The 16,925-nt window shown below is 41.9% G+C and overlaps 1 protein-coding gene across 1 annotated transcript in view; it reads left to right on the forward strand.

The window, feature by feature from the left end:
- Positions 1 to 16,925, forward strand: part of LOC115165095 (adhesion G-protein coupled receptor V1) — a 244,458-nt gene that overhangs the window by 54,809 nt on the left and 172,724 nt on the right. The window contains exons 34-42 of the mRNA XM_029718130.1: positions 3,916 to 4,046; positions 4,157 to 4,256; positions 4,583 to 4,762; positions 7,087 to 7,256; positions 7,570 to 7,657; positions 8,842 to 8,920; positions 9,294 to 9,432; positions 9,747 to 9,888; positions 10,828 to 11,093. Coding sequence (XP_029573990.1) covers positions 3,916 to 4,046; positions 4,157 to 4,256; positions 4,583 to 4,762; positions 7,087 to 7,256; positions 7,570 to 7,657; positions 8,842 to 8,920; positions 9,294 to 9,432; positions 9,747 to 9,888; positions 10,828 to 11,093 — 1,295 coding nt within the window. The remainder of the gene's footprint in view (positions 1 to 3,915; positions 4,047 to 4,156; positions 4,257 to 4,582; positions 4,763 to 7,086; positions 7,257 to 7,569; positions 7,658 to 8,841; positions 8,921 to 9,293; positions 9,433 to 9,746; positions 9,889 to 10,827; positions 11,094 to 16,925) is intronic.

Consider the following 16,925-nt stretch of genomic DNA (forward strand, 5'->3'; position numbering starts at 1 on the left):
AACACCACTACCATAGCTCAACACAGTTACCATACATCAACACAGTTACCATAGCTCAACACCGCTACCATAGCTCAACACCGCTACCATAGCTCAACACAGTTACCATAGCTCAACACCACTACCATAGCTCAACACAGTTACCATAGCTCAACACCACTACCATAACTCAACACCACTACCATAGTTCAACACAGTTACCATAGCTCAACACCGCTACCATAGCTCAACACCACTACCATAACTCAACACAGCTACCATAGTTCAACACCACTACCATAGCTCAACACAGTTACCATAGCTCAACACCGCTACCATAGCTCAACACAGTTACCATAGCTCAACACCACTACCATAGCTCAACACAGTTACCATAGCTCAACACCACTACCATAGCTCAACACAGTTACCATAGCTCAACACAGTTACCATAGCTCAACACCGCTACCATAGCTCAACACCGCTACCATAGCTCAACACAGTTACCATACATCAACACAGTTACCATACATCAACACAGTTACCATAGCTCAACACCGCTACCATAACTCAACACAGCTACCATAGTTCAACACCACTACCATAGCTCAACACAGTTACCATAGCTCAACACCGCTACCATAGCTCAACACAGTTACCATAGCTCAACACCACTACCATAGCTCAACACAGTTACCATAGCTCAACACCACTACCATAGCTCAACACAGTTACCATAGCTCAACACAGTTACCATAGCTCAACACCACTACCATAGCTCAACACAGTAACCATAGCTCAACACCACTACCATAGCTCAACACCACTACCATAGCTCAACACCACTACCATAGCTCAACACCGCTACCATAGCTCAACACCGCTACCATCGCTCAACACAGCTACCATAGCTCAACCCAGTTACCATCGCTCAACACAGCTACCATACGGCAATACAGCGACCATAGCTCAACCTCATTCAACACAGCTACCATACCGCAAACACAGTTACCATAGCTTAACACAGCTACCATAGCTCAACCTCATTCAACACAGCTACCATACCGCAAACACAGTTACCATAGCTCAACCCAGTTACCATAGCTTAACACAGCTACCAACCTCATTCATCACAACCAGTTAATTAATGAAGGAATGCAGCAGGTAGTGGGAGGAGCATGTGGCAGTATGTGGTTCATGTAGTTAGTTCCAGGCATAGCTCATTGGGCATGCGTGACAGAGCTCTTCCACTCTTATCTGTGGCGAATCCTTACACCACTTACTGATATAATGAGTCTCTGAAGCACCTACGGTAGCTAAGGAAGGTCCTTCATATTGCCCTCGTCAAGTCCTATATCCTGGTCTACTAATCTGAAACAGCGGACTATGGCTAACATTTGCGCAATGAAATGGCAATGAGAAACCTTGACATTAGAAATAAACAGGAAGGCATCCTATATAATCAAATACTGCCTCTCATCACATGGAATCACATGGAACAGGAAGGCATCCTATATAATCAAATACTGCCTCTCATCACATGGAATCACATGGAACAGGAAGGCATCCTATATAATCAAATGCAAGTTCCAAATACTGCCTCTCATCACATGGAATCACATGGAACAGGAAGGCATCCTATATAATCAAATACTGCCTCTCATCACATGGAATCACATGGAACAGGAAGGCATCCTATATAATCAAATGCTGCCTCTCATCACATGGAATCACATGGAACAGGAAGGCATCCTATATAATCAAATGCTGCCTCTCATCACATGGAATCACATGGAACAGGAAGGCATCCTATATAATCAAATACTGCCTCTCATCACATGGAATCACATGGAACAGGAAGGCATCCTATATAATCAAATGCAAGTTCCAAATACTGCCTCTCATCACATGGAATCACATGGAACAGGAAGGCATCCTATATAATCAAATACTGCCTCTCATCACATGGAATCACATGGAACAGGAAGGCATCCTATATAATCAAATGCTGCCTCTCATCACATGGAATCACATGGAACAGGAAGGCATCCTATATAATCAAATACTGCCTCTCATCACATGGAATCACATGGAACAGGAAGGCATCCTATATAATCAAATGCAAGTTCCAAATACTGCCTCTCATCACATGGAATCACATGGAACAGGAAGGCATCCTATATAATCAAATACTGCCTCTCATCACATGGAATCACATGGAACAGGAAGGCATCCTATATAATCAAATGCAAGTTCCAAATACTGCCTCTCATCACATGGAATCACATGGAACAGGAAGGCATCCTATATAATCAAATGCAAGTTCCAAATACTGCCTCTCATCACATGGAATCACATGGAACAGGAAGGCATCCTATATAATCAAATGCAAGTTCCAAATACTGCCTCTCATCACATGGAATCACATAGAACAGGAAGGCATCCTATATAATCAAATGCAAGTTCCAAATACTGCCTCTCATCACATGCATCACACAGTTTACTAAACCCATGTTGAACAATAGTCTCCTTATAATCAGTGGTGTAGAATCTACTAAATATAGTTTACCACGCTACCAATTACTTCATACTGGAAGAAGTTAAGTTACATTAAAGCTCCTCTTAAAGTGGCAATCAGCAGTTGAAACAATAACAAAGCTGAGGGATAGGGCTGGAAAAGTCTAACCACTCTCAAATTCATGAACAGAGCTATGTATGCAAGGACTGACCATGATATCCAAATTATAGTTTTAACCCTGTTTTGAGGCTATATAGTGTTGTTTACATTTACTTTGTTTACAAACATTGAAAACAAGCTTATATGTTGGTTTCTGATGGGGTACGACAGTTGAACTAAGCTCATAAGGCATTTCTAATTGATATTTTTCAGGAATCAATGGGCTATATGTCATTAATTCAGAAGTCCGAAGATGGAAGAAGCTACTTCATCATATTTAAATGTGAAATGTCATAGACTACAAATTGCAAAAACAGATCACTCTGGAGTCAGATGATAACAGAATGTCTCATTTAGCTATTTAACAATGTTTCAAATGAGAATAAGGCAGGTCTCATGTTTTATTTTATTTAATTTTTGCAAAACAATGTAGTGTGTAGTTCCAGTAGTTAGCTACAACACTACTTGGCAACAAAGTAATTAACTACTGAAAACACTAACAAGATTCAAATTTAGTTCAACTACCACCAAGCCACAGCAAAATGGAGTTAAAAGTAGTTCACTACTCCCCAACACTGCTTATAATGCACATTGTTAAGGAAAAGTTTTAAATTAGCATGTGCTATTTTGCATGATAAATGTTTCTCCACATTTATTATCTTAAAAGGTGACTAACGTGTGTGTGTGTGTGTGTGTGTGTGTGTGTGTGTGTGTGTGTGTGTGTGTGTGTGTGTGTGTGTGTGTGTGTGTGTGTGTGTGTGTGTGTGTGTGTGTGCGCAGTGGTGTAAAGTAAAAATACTTAAAACATTTTTTGGGGGTATCTGTACTTTACTTTATTATTTATATGTTTGACTACTTCTACTTCACTACATTCCTAAAGAAAATATTGTACTTTTTACTCCATACATTTTCTCTGACACCGAAAAGTACTCGTTACATTGTCGAATGCTTAGCAGGACAGGAAAATTGTCAAATTCACACTTATCAAGAGAACATCCCTTGTCATCCCTACTGCCTCTGATCTGGCGGAGTCACTAAACACAAATGCTTGGTTTGTAAATTGTGTCTGAGTATTGGAGATACTTACTGATATTTTATTTGAGTCATTTTCTATTAATGCATCTTTACTTTTACTCAAGTATGACAGCTGGGTACTTTTTCAACCACTGTGTGTGCATGTGTTTGTGTGCGTCCGTTTGTCCGTGTGTGTGTGCGCTTGCGTGTGTCCGTTCGTCCATGTGTGTATGTGTGTGTTGTAGGGGAGAGGCTGCCCCTGCTGGTGATCAGGACAGCTCCCGGGCTGGGGAACGTCACAGTAGACTGGACCATCCAAGGACCCCGCGTTGCCAGGACCTTCACACCCACCTCAGGACTACTATTCTTCACTGGGGTAAATGAAACTGACCAAGTTGCTTCCTCTGTTTCACATGGTTTACATGCCATGCACAGTACAAGGTTTATTCGGGTGTATACAGTACGAGCATATTGTCACTCCCACAGGGAACGCTGAACACCACCATAGTCCTCCAGCTGCTTGAAGACTCAACACCTGAGGAGAAGGAGCTGTACAGGGTGATCCTGTCCAACGTCCGCACATATGGTAAATCACCTTCTCTGTCCTCTTCCCATCAATGTACTGAACAGGTCAAAATCTGTCCTATTATGTACTTGGATCTCTGTTTATGTAACTTCTATTTAACCATTGCGAGTCACTTTTTTATTTACAGTGACGCCCTGGCAATGACTCTATGCAGCATTGATCAGCAAAATAGGTTACCATAGCAAAGAGTTAAGTCTGTAAGAGCCCCTAAGGCTGGGGATGAGTTTGACTACTGTTTGTATAGATAGTTTTTGTCAGGCTGGGGATGAGTTTGACTAGGGTTTATATGGATAGTATCCTTCAGTTCTCTTCTCCTTGTCCCCCAGGTGTTCTGGTAACGGGTCACGGAGTGTTGGATGACCAGGGGCGCGAGGCGGTGGTTACCGTGGAGACCAGTGACGGGCCGTTTGGGATGCTTAGCATCGCCCCGTCCTCCCTCAGTCTGACCACGGAGGAGCGCGACGCCACCCTCAACGTCTTCATCAACAGAGAGTTTGGGGCTTCAGGTCAGTCTGGGACCTCAACGTCTTCATCAACAGAGAGTTTGGGGCTTCAGGTCGGTCGTGGATAGGGACTTGGGACTAGTGGCGACAGTTAGTTATCCCTGACCACTTGATCTGAGCAGGAAAAATTCCAGTTCTTAATGATGGGAACAGTTCAGACTATACTGTACATTTGATACATTTTCTCAAAACAACATCAGACTTTTTGCCGCTTAGGCTGCTCTTATTACTCAGGCAGCAAAAATATATCTGATTGGTCAAAAGACCAATTGGTGGCAAAATATCAGAATTGGACTGCCTGTGTAAATGCAGTTTTGTTCACACATCTAAGTCTGCCAGGAACTGTTATCGTATGTTATGTGATCTCATTGAAAAAGTAGTAATATACAGTACCAGTCAAAAGTTTGGACAAACCTACTCAATCAAGGGTTTTTCTTTATTTTTACTATTTTCTACGTTGTAGAATAATAGTGAAGACATCAAAACTATGAAATAAAACATGGAATCATGTAGTAACCAAAAAAGTGTTAAACAAATCAAAATATATTTTTGATTTTTGATTCTTCAAAGTAGCCACCCTTTGCTTTGATGACACTCTTGGCATTCTCTCAACCAGCTATAGCTGGAATGGTTTTCCAACAGTCTTGAAGGAGTTCCCACATATGCTGAGCACTTGTTGGCTGCTTTTCCTTCACTCTGCAGTCCAACTCATCCCAAACCATCTCAATTGGGTTGAGGTCAGGTGATTGTGGAGGCCAGGTGATCTGATGCAGCACTCCATCACTCTCCTTCTTAGTCAAATAGCCCTAACACAGCCTGGAGGTATGTTGGGTCATTGTCCTGTTGAAAAAGAAATGATAGTCCCACTAAGCGCAAACCAGATGGGATGGCATATCGCTGCAGAATGCTGTGGTAGCCATGCTGGTTAAATGTGCCTTGAATTCTAAATAAATCACTGACAGTGTCACTAGCAAAGCTCCCCACACCATCACGCCTCCTCCTCCATGCTTCACGGTGGGAACCACACATGCGGAGATCATCCGTTCACCTACTCTGCGTCTTACAAAGACACGGTTGGAACCAAAAATCGCAAATTTGGACTCATCAGACTAAAGGACAGATTTCCACCGATCTAATGTCTATTGCGCGTGTTTCTTGGCCCAAGCAAGTCTCTTCTTCTTATTGGTGTCCTTTAGTAGTGGTTTCTTCACAGCAATTCGAACATGAAGGCCTGATTCACGCAGTCTCCTCTGAACAGTTGATGTTGAGATGTGTCTGTTACTTGAACTCTGTGAAGCATTTATTTGGGCAGCAATTTCTGAGTCTGGTAACTCTAATGAATTTATCCTCTGCAGCAGAGGTAACTCTGGGTCTTCCTTTCCTGTGGCGGTCCTCATGAGAGACAGTTTCATCATAGAGCTTGATGGTTTTTGCGACTGCACTTGAAGAAACATTCAAAGTGATTTAAATTTTCCGCATTGACTGACCTTCATGTCAAAAATAATGATGGACTGTTGTTTTCATTTTTACATTTTAGTCATTTAGCAGACGCTCTTATCCAGAGCGACTTACAGTAGTGAATGCATACATTTCATTTCATACATATATATCTTTTTTTCTTTTTTTTCTCCGTACTTTTTTCTCCGTTTTCCTTTGCTTATTTGAGCTGTTCTTGCCATAATATGGACTTGGTCTTTTACCAAATAGGGCTATCTTTTGTGTACCACCCCTACCTTGTCACAACACAACTGATTGGCTCAAACGCATTAAGAAGGAAAGAAATTCCACAAATAAATATTTAACAAGGCACAACTGTTAATTGAAATGCATTCCAGGTGACTAACTCATGAAGGGCTCCCGAGTGGTGTAGCGGTCTAAGACACTGCAGCTCAGTGCTTGAGGTGTCACTGCAGACATCCTGGTTCGATTCCAGGCTGTATTACAACCGTCTGTGATTGGGAGTCCCATAGGGCAGGGCACAATTGGCCCAGCGTCGTCCGGGTTTGGCCAGTGTAGGCCATCATTGTAAATAAGAATTTGTTCTAAACTGACTTCCCTAGATAAATAAAGGTTACAAGCTGGTTGAGAGAATGCCAAGAGTGTGCAAAGCTGTCATTAAGGCGGCTACTTTGAAGAATCTCAAATATAACACATAATTTGGTTAACACTTTTTTGGTTACTACATGATTCCATATAGTTTTGATGTCTTTACTATTCTTCTACAATGTAGAAAATAAAGAAAAACCCTGGAATGAGTCGGTGTGTCCAAACTTTTGACTGGTACTGTATGTGTTATCAGTTAAGTATTGTTGTTGTTCTGTTTCCAGGGGTAGTGAATATCAGCTATGAGACGGTCCGGGGATCCCTCCAGGACCTTTCCCAGGTGGAAGGGGGCGGGGCCCTGGCTGAACCAGGACAGGACTTTCTCTCTGTATCGGGCTCAGTGATCCTACAGGATGGACAGATCTCTGTGGCCATCCCTGTCACCATACTGGATGTAAGACCACCACCAGGGCTGTGCTCAATGCCTTTTCAATTTAGTCAATTCAGCAAGTCAACTGAAATTCCTATACCAATATTCCTCAATGCCTCTCTATATATTTTGGGGGAATTGGAATTGTTGTTAACTTACAGAATTGACTGAATTGAAGTGGAATCTAACCCAACTCTGGCCCACACAGGAAACGTCTCTCATTTGGCTCTGTTGGTGCTCTGGAAGGCTTGTAGATGTGTATGGATTTCATTGGACTTTTCATACGGTATAAATGTAGGCTATAGGTCATACAAATTGTATACATTTATTTTTCCAGGATGACATCCCTGAGTTGGAGGAATTTTTCCTGGTCAACGTAACGTCGGCAGTACTCATCACCACCCTCACACCTGGTCCTAAACTAGGTACGCTGGGTTTGGCATAGTCCCAAATGGACAACTATGTAAATCACAAAGCATTCTAAATGTGCATTTTCCCACAGAGATCCTACAAATCACTGGGTTTTCCAACTATTCCCTTGTGCGTTCTGACGTCTGCCATCATTTTATAAATGGGTAACTTAAGAAAATGATGAGTAGACAGAATACTAAACAGACTGGAGAGAGACAGGCCCATCTGCCAGCACTCAGTGGCTACGCTTCTTATGATTGATATCTCCCTTGAGGGGTCGTTTGGGTCGAGCTGAAAAACGCTGTGTGGTGAGAAATGGGACAGCCAAACCAAATGCTTTAAATGGCCCTCATAGAGCCTGTGCCCAGAGTGACTGACAGACAGACAGACGGAGACGGACAGACGGAGACGGACAGAGAGACGGAGACCGACAGAGAGAAGGAGACAGACAGAGAGACGGAGACGGACAGTGAAATACAGACAGACAGACAGACAGAGAGACAGACAGACAGACAGACAGACAGACAGACAGACAGACAGACAGACAGACAGACAGACAGACAGACAGACAGACAGACAGACAGACAGACAGACAGACAGACAGACAGACAGCGCTACTAAGGACATTATAAATAAGTCAACACATACTCTGACTCTCAGCTGCATGTGAGAAGTGAATGTCCCTCATCTCCAGTTCTATTAGAATGGTTAACTGACAACTTCATGAAAATCATGTGCACACTTCAATGGGGGCAGAGGCAGCGTGTTGTTGTGAATCTGGATGGCCAGATAGCTAGCAACAATGACAAGAACTTTTATCTTGTTCTTGATACCATGTCTTGTTTTGAGGTATTTGTCCTGACTAATATGGCAAAACAATCTCTAGCTAGCTAACCAACAACTGTAATGATGTATTTGAGAGACAACAGGTGCTCATTGTGCAAATTAATTTATGTTTTCAACAAACATTGGAGATGAAATATAGTTTACGTGTTGTCAACGATCTAAGTCAACCACGTCGGTTTTGTTGCTAAACAACCAACCCGTCTATGTAGCGTTTTTAGATGCTCTGGCCCAGCTTTTCAGGTGATAGTGTTCATGCTGAAGATAATGCTAGTTTTCGAATGATAATATTACTTGAACAAGACTTTAGCACATGAGGTACCCTTCCTATTGTAATGTTGCCTTTCCTCTTCAGATACACATGGTTTGGTGGCAGAAATCAGCATTGGTGCCAATGATGGAATTCGAGGTGTCATTGAATGGACAAATACTAAGTAAGTGGCTCCGCCTTTCATTGTGATTTTTGTCTTACCTCTACAACATGTAGTCTGGTTCTGAAAGCACTACACTCAGAAACACTCTGTCTGCTCTGTATAATTCACCCTCCCACTGACACTGTTGCTTGTTTGGGAAAAGCCCACACTGCTCCCCTTCTTCAGTAGGATGTCTGTTTTTCTGTCCCCTTTCATGACTGTCAGTGAATAAATCACCCAAGTCACTAAAACACAGGGATCCTTATTCTCATTTACATGTACATTGTAGTCATTTACTGAGGCAGACGTTCTTATCCAGAGAGACTTACAGTTAGTGCATTCAACCTCAGGTGGCAGACACTTGTGATGTTTGGCTGTGTGTTTTTCCTTGTAGCTTTGAGGTGAATGAGACCATGGGTATGCTGAACCTGGTGGTCTACAGGAGCTCAGCGACCTACGGAAACGTGTCACTCTTCTTCTACACTCAGAACCTGGAAGGTCAGCTGGGTCTGGACTACAATGCCACACCATCGGTGAGGCCACGCCCCTAACACACTAAACCGCCAATCAGAGTTCTTAAATTATGTACGGCCAGGGGCGTGCTCAGCAAGACACAATGTTTTGGAACGTTCAGATATAAAAGATGATATGTAGTACATGCCTCTCTGACGTACACTCTATTCGTGGTATTTCCATCTGCAGCGTTTGACAACTTTTGGCTATTGAACATGGTCCAGGAGTTTTCCCTGACCAGGTGATCTGACCTGGGAAAACTCTGGGCCCCAACAATGAGACTAAACACATGCTCTATTGTGAGTTCATACAGTACCTTTTGTTTGTTCTTCAGATGCTCCACTTCGCTGATGGCGAGAGGCATCAGTTTGTTGAGGTGCAGATCATTGATGACGTCATCCCAGAGGGAGCTGAAAGGTTCCAGCTCATTCTGGCTAATCCATCATCTGGACTAAAGCTGGGAGCCAATACCACAGGTAGCATCATGCACATTCACTAAATCTGTTTTCAGTGGTGGAAAAAGTACCCAATTGTCATATTTCAGTAAAAGTAAAGGTACCTTAATAGTAAAAGTGAAAGTCACCCAATAAAATACTACTTGAGTAAAAGTCTAAAAGTATTTGGTTTAAATATGCTTAAGTATTAAAAGTAAATGTAATTTCTCAAATATACTTAAGTATCAAAAGTAAAAGTATACATATTTTCAAATTCCTTATGTAAAGCAAACCAGACGGCACCATTTCCTTGTTTTTTTTTTATTTATGGATAGCCAGGAGCACACTCCAACACTTTGACACGTTATAAATGAAGCATTTGTGTTTAGTGAGTCCACCAGATCAGAGGCAAAAGGGATGACCAGGGATGTTCTCTTGATAAATGCATGAATTTGACAATTTTCCTGTCTTGCTAAGCATTAAAAATGTAACGAATACTTTTTTGGTGTCAGGGAAAATGTATGGAGTAAAAAGTACATTCTTTTCTTTAGGAGTAAAGTAAAAGTTGTCAAAAATATAAATAGAAAAGTACAGATACCCCCAAAAAATGCTTAAGTCGTACTTTAAAGTATTTTTACGTAAGTACTTTACACCACTTCCTGTTTTATATTGTGTTGAAGGTACTTTTTGTAAAGTCTACGTCAGTGTTTCCCAACTCTAGTCCTCCAGTACCCCCAACAGTACACATTTTTGGTGTTGCCCCAGACAAACATACCTGATTCAACTTGTCAACTAATCATCAGGCCCTCAATAAGTTGAATCAGGTATTTTCGTCTGGGGCTACAACAACAATGTGTGCTGTTGGGGGAACTGGAGGACTGGAGTTGGGAAACACTAGACTACGTACCTGTGGTTTCACACATGAAATATGACATACTCTCTGGTGAAAACTGCTCTCCCTTTCTCCCCTGTCGCCTGTAGCAACGGTGAACATCTTGGCCAGCGACGATGGCCACGGTGTCATATCCTTCAACAGCAGCCAGCCCTTCCTGCTGAGGGAGCCCACATCGCTGTCCGGGCTGGGGGAGAGCGTTGCCACCCTGTACGTGGTGCGTGACCCACCCCAGGGCACCTTCGGCACCGTCACTGTCCAGTTCACCATTACAAACGCCAACGGAACACTGGCCCAGGACGACCTCATACCCTGGCAGGGCTTTGTGGTGCTGGAGGACGGAGTCAAGTTCAAGGTCAGTGGGATCAAAGCAAAACATTTCAGCGGCCCCTCTCTTGACAGCTGAGAGAAAAACATCTATGTTTAAGTTTTAGAGCAATTCTACACATTTTGCCATAGGGCGGAGAAAATATTTAGCAATTTTACAGCTACTTTTCTGCAATTATACAAATTTTGTGGAGAGAAATGTTTTCAAATGCCATCTGAGTGAGAGTGACTAACAAAATCAACTTTTTAGCTGACATGGGCTAATTGAGTGACTGACATAACAAGAGAAAAATTTCAAATATTGCACCTTGTGTATTCTACTATTCTAACTTTCAACAGTAAGTTGAGAAGCCGACTGGATTCCAAAACATTTTAATTTTGTGGAAATTGATCCGTGGACCTACAAAAATCCGTCAGTTGCCCATCCCTGGTATAGATACAGGAGAACTGATTGAACTGATTGAATTGATTGAAGATATATATTGGATAATTAAATTAATTGATTGAAGATATATATTGGATAATTAAATTAATTGATTGAAGATATATATTGGATAATTGATTAAAGATATACAGTATATTGGATAATTGATTGAAGATATATATTGGATAATTGATTGAAAAGATTGAAGATATATATTGGATAATTGATTAAAGACATACAGTATATTGGATAATTGATTGAAAAGATTGAAGATATATATTGGATAATTGATTGAAGATATATAGTATATTGGATAATTGATTGAAGATATATATTGGATAATTGATTGAAGATATACAGTATATTGGATAATTGATTGAAGATATATATTGGATAATTGATTAAAGATATACAGTATATTGGATAATTGATTGAAGACATATATATATTGGATAATTGATCGAAAAGATTGAAGATATGTATTGGATAATTGAGATAATTGATATGAAGGCAAGAGGAGTGTTATTTGGAGAATATAAAGGCTGTTAAGTATAGAAATCTTCTCTTAATTAATGTGTTTCAGTACCTTGGAAGCACAGAGGTCAGGGAGGCTATGAAGCCCTTTATATTCTCATCTCTGATGTGCTGATGTTGTCTGATGTACTAATGATCTCTGATGTGTTGATGATCTCTGACGTGTTGGTTGATGATCTCTGACGTGTTGGTTGATGATCTCTGACGTGTTGGTTGATATTCTCTGACGTGTTGGTTGATGATCTCTGACGTGTTGGTTGATGTTCTCTGACGTGTTGGTTGATGATCTCTGACGTGTTGGTTGATGATCTCTGACGTGTTGATGATCTCTGATGTGTTGATGTTCTCTGATGTGTTGGTTGATGTTCTCTGATGTGTTGATGTTCTCTGAGGTGTTGGTTGATGTTCTCTGATGTGTTGATGATCTCTGATGTGTTGGTTGATGATCTCTGACGTGTTGGTTGATGATCTCTGATGTGTTGGTTGATGTTCTCTGAAGTGTTGGTTGATGATCTCTGACGTGTTGGTTGATGATCTCTGACGTGTTGGTTGATGATCTCTGACGTGTTGGTTGATGTTCTCTGATGTGTTGGTTGATGATCTCTGACGTGTTGGTTGATATTCTCTGACGTGTTGGTTGATGATCTCTGACGTGTTGGTTGATGATCTCTGACGTGTTGGTTGATGTTCTCTGACGTGTTGGTTGATGATCTCTGATGTGTTGGTTGATGTTCTCTGACGTGTGGGTTGATATTCTCTGATGTGTTGGTTGATGTTCTCTGACGTGTTGGTTGATGTTCTCTGACGTGTTGGTTGATGTTCTCTGATGTGTTGGTTGATGATCTCTGACGTGTTGGTTGATGATCTCTGATGTGTTGGTTGATGTTCTCTGATGTGTTGATGATCTCTGACGTGTTGATGTTCTCTGACGTGTTGGTTGATGTTCTCTGACGTGTTGGTTGATGTTCTCTGATGTGTTGGTTGATATTCTCTGATGTGTTGGTTGATGTTCTCTGATGTGTTGATGATCTCTGACGTGTTGGTTGATGTTCTCTGACGTGTTGGTTGATGTTCTCTGACGTGTTGGTTGATGATCTCTGACGTGTTGATGTTCTCTGATATGTTGGTTGATGATCTCTGATGTGTTGATGTTCTCTGAGGTGTTGGTTGATGTTCTCTGATGTGTTGATGATCTCTGATGTGTTGGTTGATGATCTCTGACGTGTTGGTTGATGATCTCTGATGTGTTGGTTGATGTTCTCTGACGTGTTGGTTGATGATCTCTGACGTGTTGGTTGATGATCTCTGACGTGTTGGTTGATGATCTCTGACGTGTTGGTTGATGTTCTCTGATGTGTTGGTTGATGATCTCTGACGTGTTGGTTGATATTCTCTGACGTGTTGGTTGATGATCTCTGACGTGTTGGTTGATGATCTCTGACGTGTTGGTTGATGTTCTCTGACGTGTTGGTTGATGATCTCTGATGTGTTGGTTGATGTTCTCTGACGTGTGGGTTGATATTCTCTGATGTGTTGGTTGATGTTCTCTGACGTGTTGGTTGATGTTCTCTGACGTGTTGGTTGATGTTCTCTGATGTGTTGGTTGATGATCTCTGACGTGTTGGTTGATGATCTCTGATGTGTTGGTTGATGTTCTCTGATGTGTTGATGATCTCTGACGTGTTGATGTTCTCTGACGTGTTGGTTGATGTTCTCTGACGTGTTGGTTGATGTTCTCTGACGTGTTGGTTGATGTTCTCTGACGTGTTGGTTGATGATCTCTGACGTGTTGATGTTCTCTGATATGTTGGTTGATGATCTCTGATGTGTTGGTTGATGTTCTCTGATGTGTTGGTTGATGATCTCTGATGTGTCGGTTGATGATCTCTGACGTGTTGGTTGATGATCTCTGACGTGTTGATGATCTCTGACGTGTTGGTTGATGATCTCTGACGTGTTGGTTGAGAAGAGGACTGGCCACCCCTCATAGCCTGGTTCCTCTCTAGGTTTCTTCCTAGGTTTTTGGCCTTTCTAGGGAGTTTTTCCTAGGGAGTTTTTCCTAGCCACCGTGCCTCTTTCACATGCATTGCTTGCTGTTTGGGGTTTTAGGCTGGGTTTCTGTACAGCACTTTGAGATTTCAGCTGATATACGAAGGGCTATATAAATAAATTTGATTTGATTTGATTTGATGTTCTCTGACGTGTTGGTTGATATTCTCTGACGTGTTGGTTGATGATCTCTGATGTGTTGGTTGATGATCTCTGACGTGTTGATGATCTCTGACGTGTTGGTTGATGTTCTCTGACGTGTTGTTTGATGTTCTCTGAGGTGTTGGTTGATGATCTCTGTTGTGTTGGTTGATGATCTCTGACGTGTTGATGATCTCTGATGTGTTGATGTTCTCTGACGTGTTGGTTGATGTTCTCTGATGTGTTGGTTGATGTTCTCTGATGTGTTGGTTGATGATCTCTGACGTGTTGATGATCTCTGATGTGTTGGTTGATGTTCTCTGACGTGTTGGTTGATGTTCTCTGACGTGTTGGTTGATATTCTCTGAGGTGTTGGTTGATGATCTCTGTTGTGTTGGTTGATGATCTCTGACGTGTTGATGTTCTCTGATGTGTTGATGTTCTCTGATGTGTTGGTTGATGTTCTCTGATGTGTTGGTTGATGTTCTCTGACGTGTTGGTTGATGTTCTCTGACGTGTGGGTTGATGTTCTCTGATGTGTTGATGTTCTCTGACGTGTTGGTTGATGTTCTCTGACGTGTTGGTTGATGATCTCTGACGTGTTGGTTGATGATCTCTGACGTGTTGGTTGATGTTCTCTGACGTGTTGGTTGATGATCTCTGACGTGTTGGTTGATGATCTCTGATGTGTTGGTTGATGTTCTCTGATGTGTTGATGATCTCTGACGTGTTGGTTGATGTTCTCTGACGTGTTGGTTGATGTTCTCTGAGGTGTTGGTTGATGTTCTCTGACGTGTTGGTTGATGTTCTCTGATGTGTTGATGTTCTCTGAGGTGTTGGTTGATGTTCTCTGATGTGTTGATGATCTCTGATGTGTTGGTTGATGATCTCTGACGTGTTGGTTGATGATCTCTGATGTGTTGGTTGATGTTCTCTGATGTGTTGGTTGATGATCTCTGACGTGTTGGTTGATGATCTCTGATGTGTTGGTTGATGATCTCTGACGTGTTGGTTGATGTTCTCTGATGTGTTGGTTGATGATCTCTGACGTGTTGGTTGATATTCTCTGACGTGTTGGTTGATGATCTCTGACGTGTTGGTTGATGATCTCTGACGTGTTGGTTGATGTTCTCTGACGTGTTGGTTGATGATCTCTGATGTGTTGGTTGATGTTCTCTGACGTGTGGGTTGATATTCTCTGATGTGTTGGTTGATGTTCTCTGACGTGTTGGTTGATGTTCTCTGACGTGTTGGTTGATGTTCTCTGATGTGTTGGTTGATGATCTCTGACGTGTTGGTTGATGATCTCTGATGTGTTGGTTGATGTTCTCTGATGTGTTGATGATCTCTGACGTGTTGATGTTCTCTGACGTGTTGGTTGATGTTCTCTGACGTGTTGGTTGATGTTCTCTGATGTGTTGGTTGATATTCTCTGATGTGTTGGTTGATGTTCTCTGATGTGTTGATGATCTCTGACGTGTTGGTTGATGTTCTCTGACGTGTTGGTTGATGTTCTCTGACGTGTTGGTTGATGATCTCTGACGTGTTGATGTTCTCTGATATGTTGGTTGATGATCTCTGATGTGTTGATGTTCTCTGAGGTGTTGGTTGATGTTCTCTGATGTGTTGATGATCTCTGATGTGTTGGTTGATGATCTCTGACGTGTTGGTTGATGATCTCTGATGTGTTGGTTGATGTTCTCTGACGTGTTGGTTGATGATCTCTGACGTGTTGGTTGATGATCTCTGACGTGTTGGTTGATGATCTCTGACGTGTTGGTTGATGTTCTCTGATGTGTTGGTTGATGATCTCTGATGTGTTGGTTGATATTCTCTGACGTGTTGGTTGATGATCTCTGACGTGTTGGTTGATGATCTCTGACGTGTTGGTTGATGTTCTCTGATGTGTTGGTTGATGATCTCTGATGTGTTGGTTGATGTTCTCTGATGTGTTGGTTGATGATCTCTGATGTGTCGGTTGATGATCTCTGACGTGTTGGTTGATGATCTCTGACGTGTTGATGATCTCTGACGTGTTGGTTGATGATCTCTGACGTGTTGGTTGAGAAGAGGACTGGCCACCCCTCATAGCCTGGTTCCTCTCTAGGTTTCTTCCTAGGTTTTTGGCCTTTCTAGGGAGTTTTTCCTATGGAGTTTTTCCTAGCCACCGTGCCTCTTTCACATGCATTGCTTGCTGTTTGGGGTTTTAGGCTGGGTTTCTGTACAGCACTTTGAGATTTCAGCTGATATACGAAGGGCTATATAAATAAATTTGATTTGATTTGATTTGATGTTCTCTGACGTGTTGGTTGATATTCTCTGACGTGTTGGTTGATGATCTCTGATGTGTTGGTTGATGATCTCTGATGTGTTGATGATCTCTGACGTGTTGGTTGATGCTCTCTGACGTGTCGGTTGATGATCTCTGATGTGTTGATGATCTCTGATGTGTTGATGTTCTCTGACGTGTTGGTTGATGTTCTCTGACGTGTTGGTTGATGTTCTCTGAGGTGTTGGTTGATGATCTCTGATGTGTTGGTTGATGTTCTCTGTTGTGTTGGTTGATGATCTCTGACGTGTTGATGTTCTCTGATGTGTTGATGTTCTCTGATGTGTTGGTTGATATTCTCTGACGTGTTGGTTGATGTTCTCTGACGTGTGGGTTGATGTTCTCTGATGTGTTGGTTGATATTCTCTGACGTGTTGGTTGAT

The sequence above is a fragment of the Salmo trutta genome, chromosome 27 (genome assembly GCF_901001165.1).
Source record: "Salmo trutta chromosome 27, fSalTru1.1, whole genome shotgun sequence".
NCBI lineage: Eukaryota > Metazoa > Chordata > Actinopteri > Salmoniformes > Salmonidae > Salmo > Salmo trutta.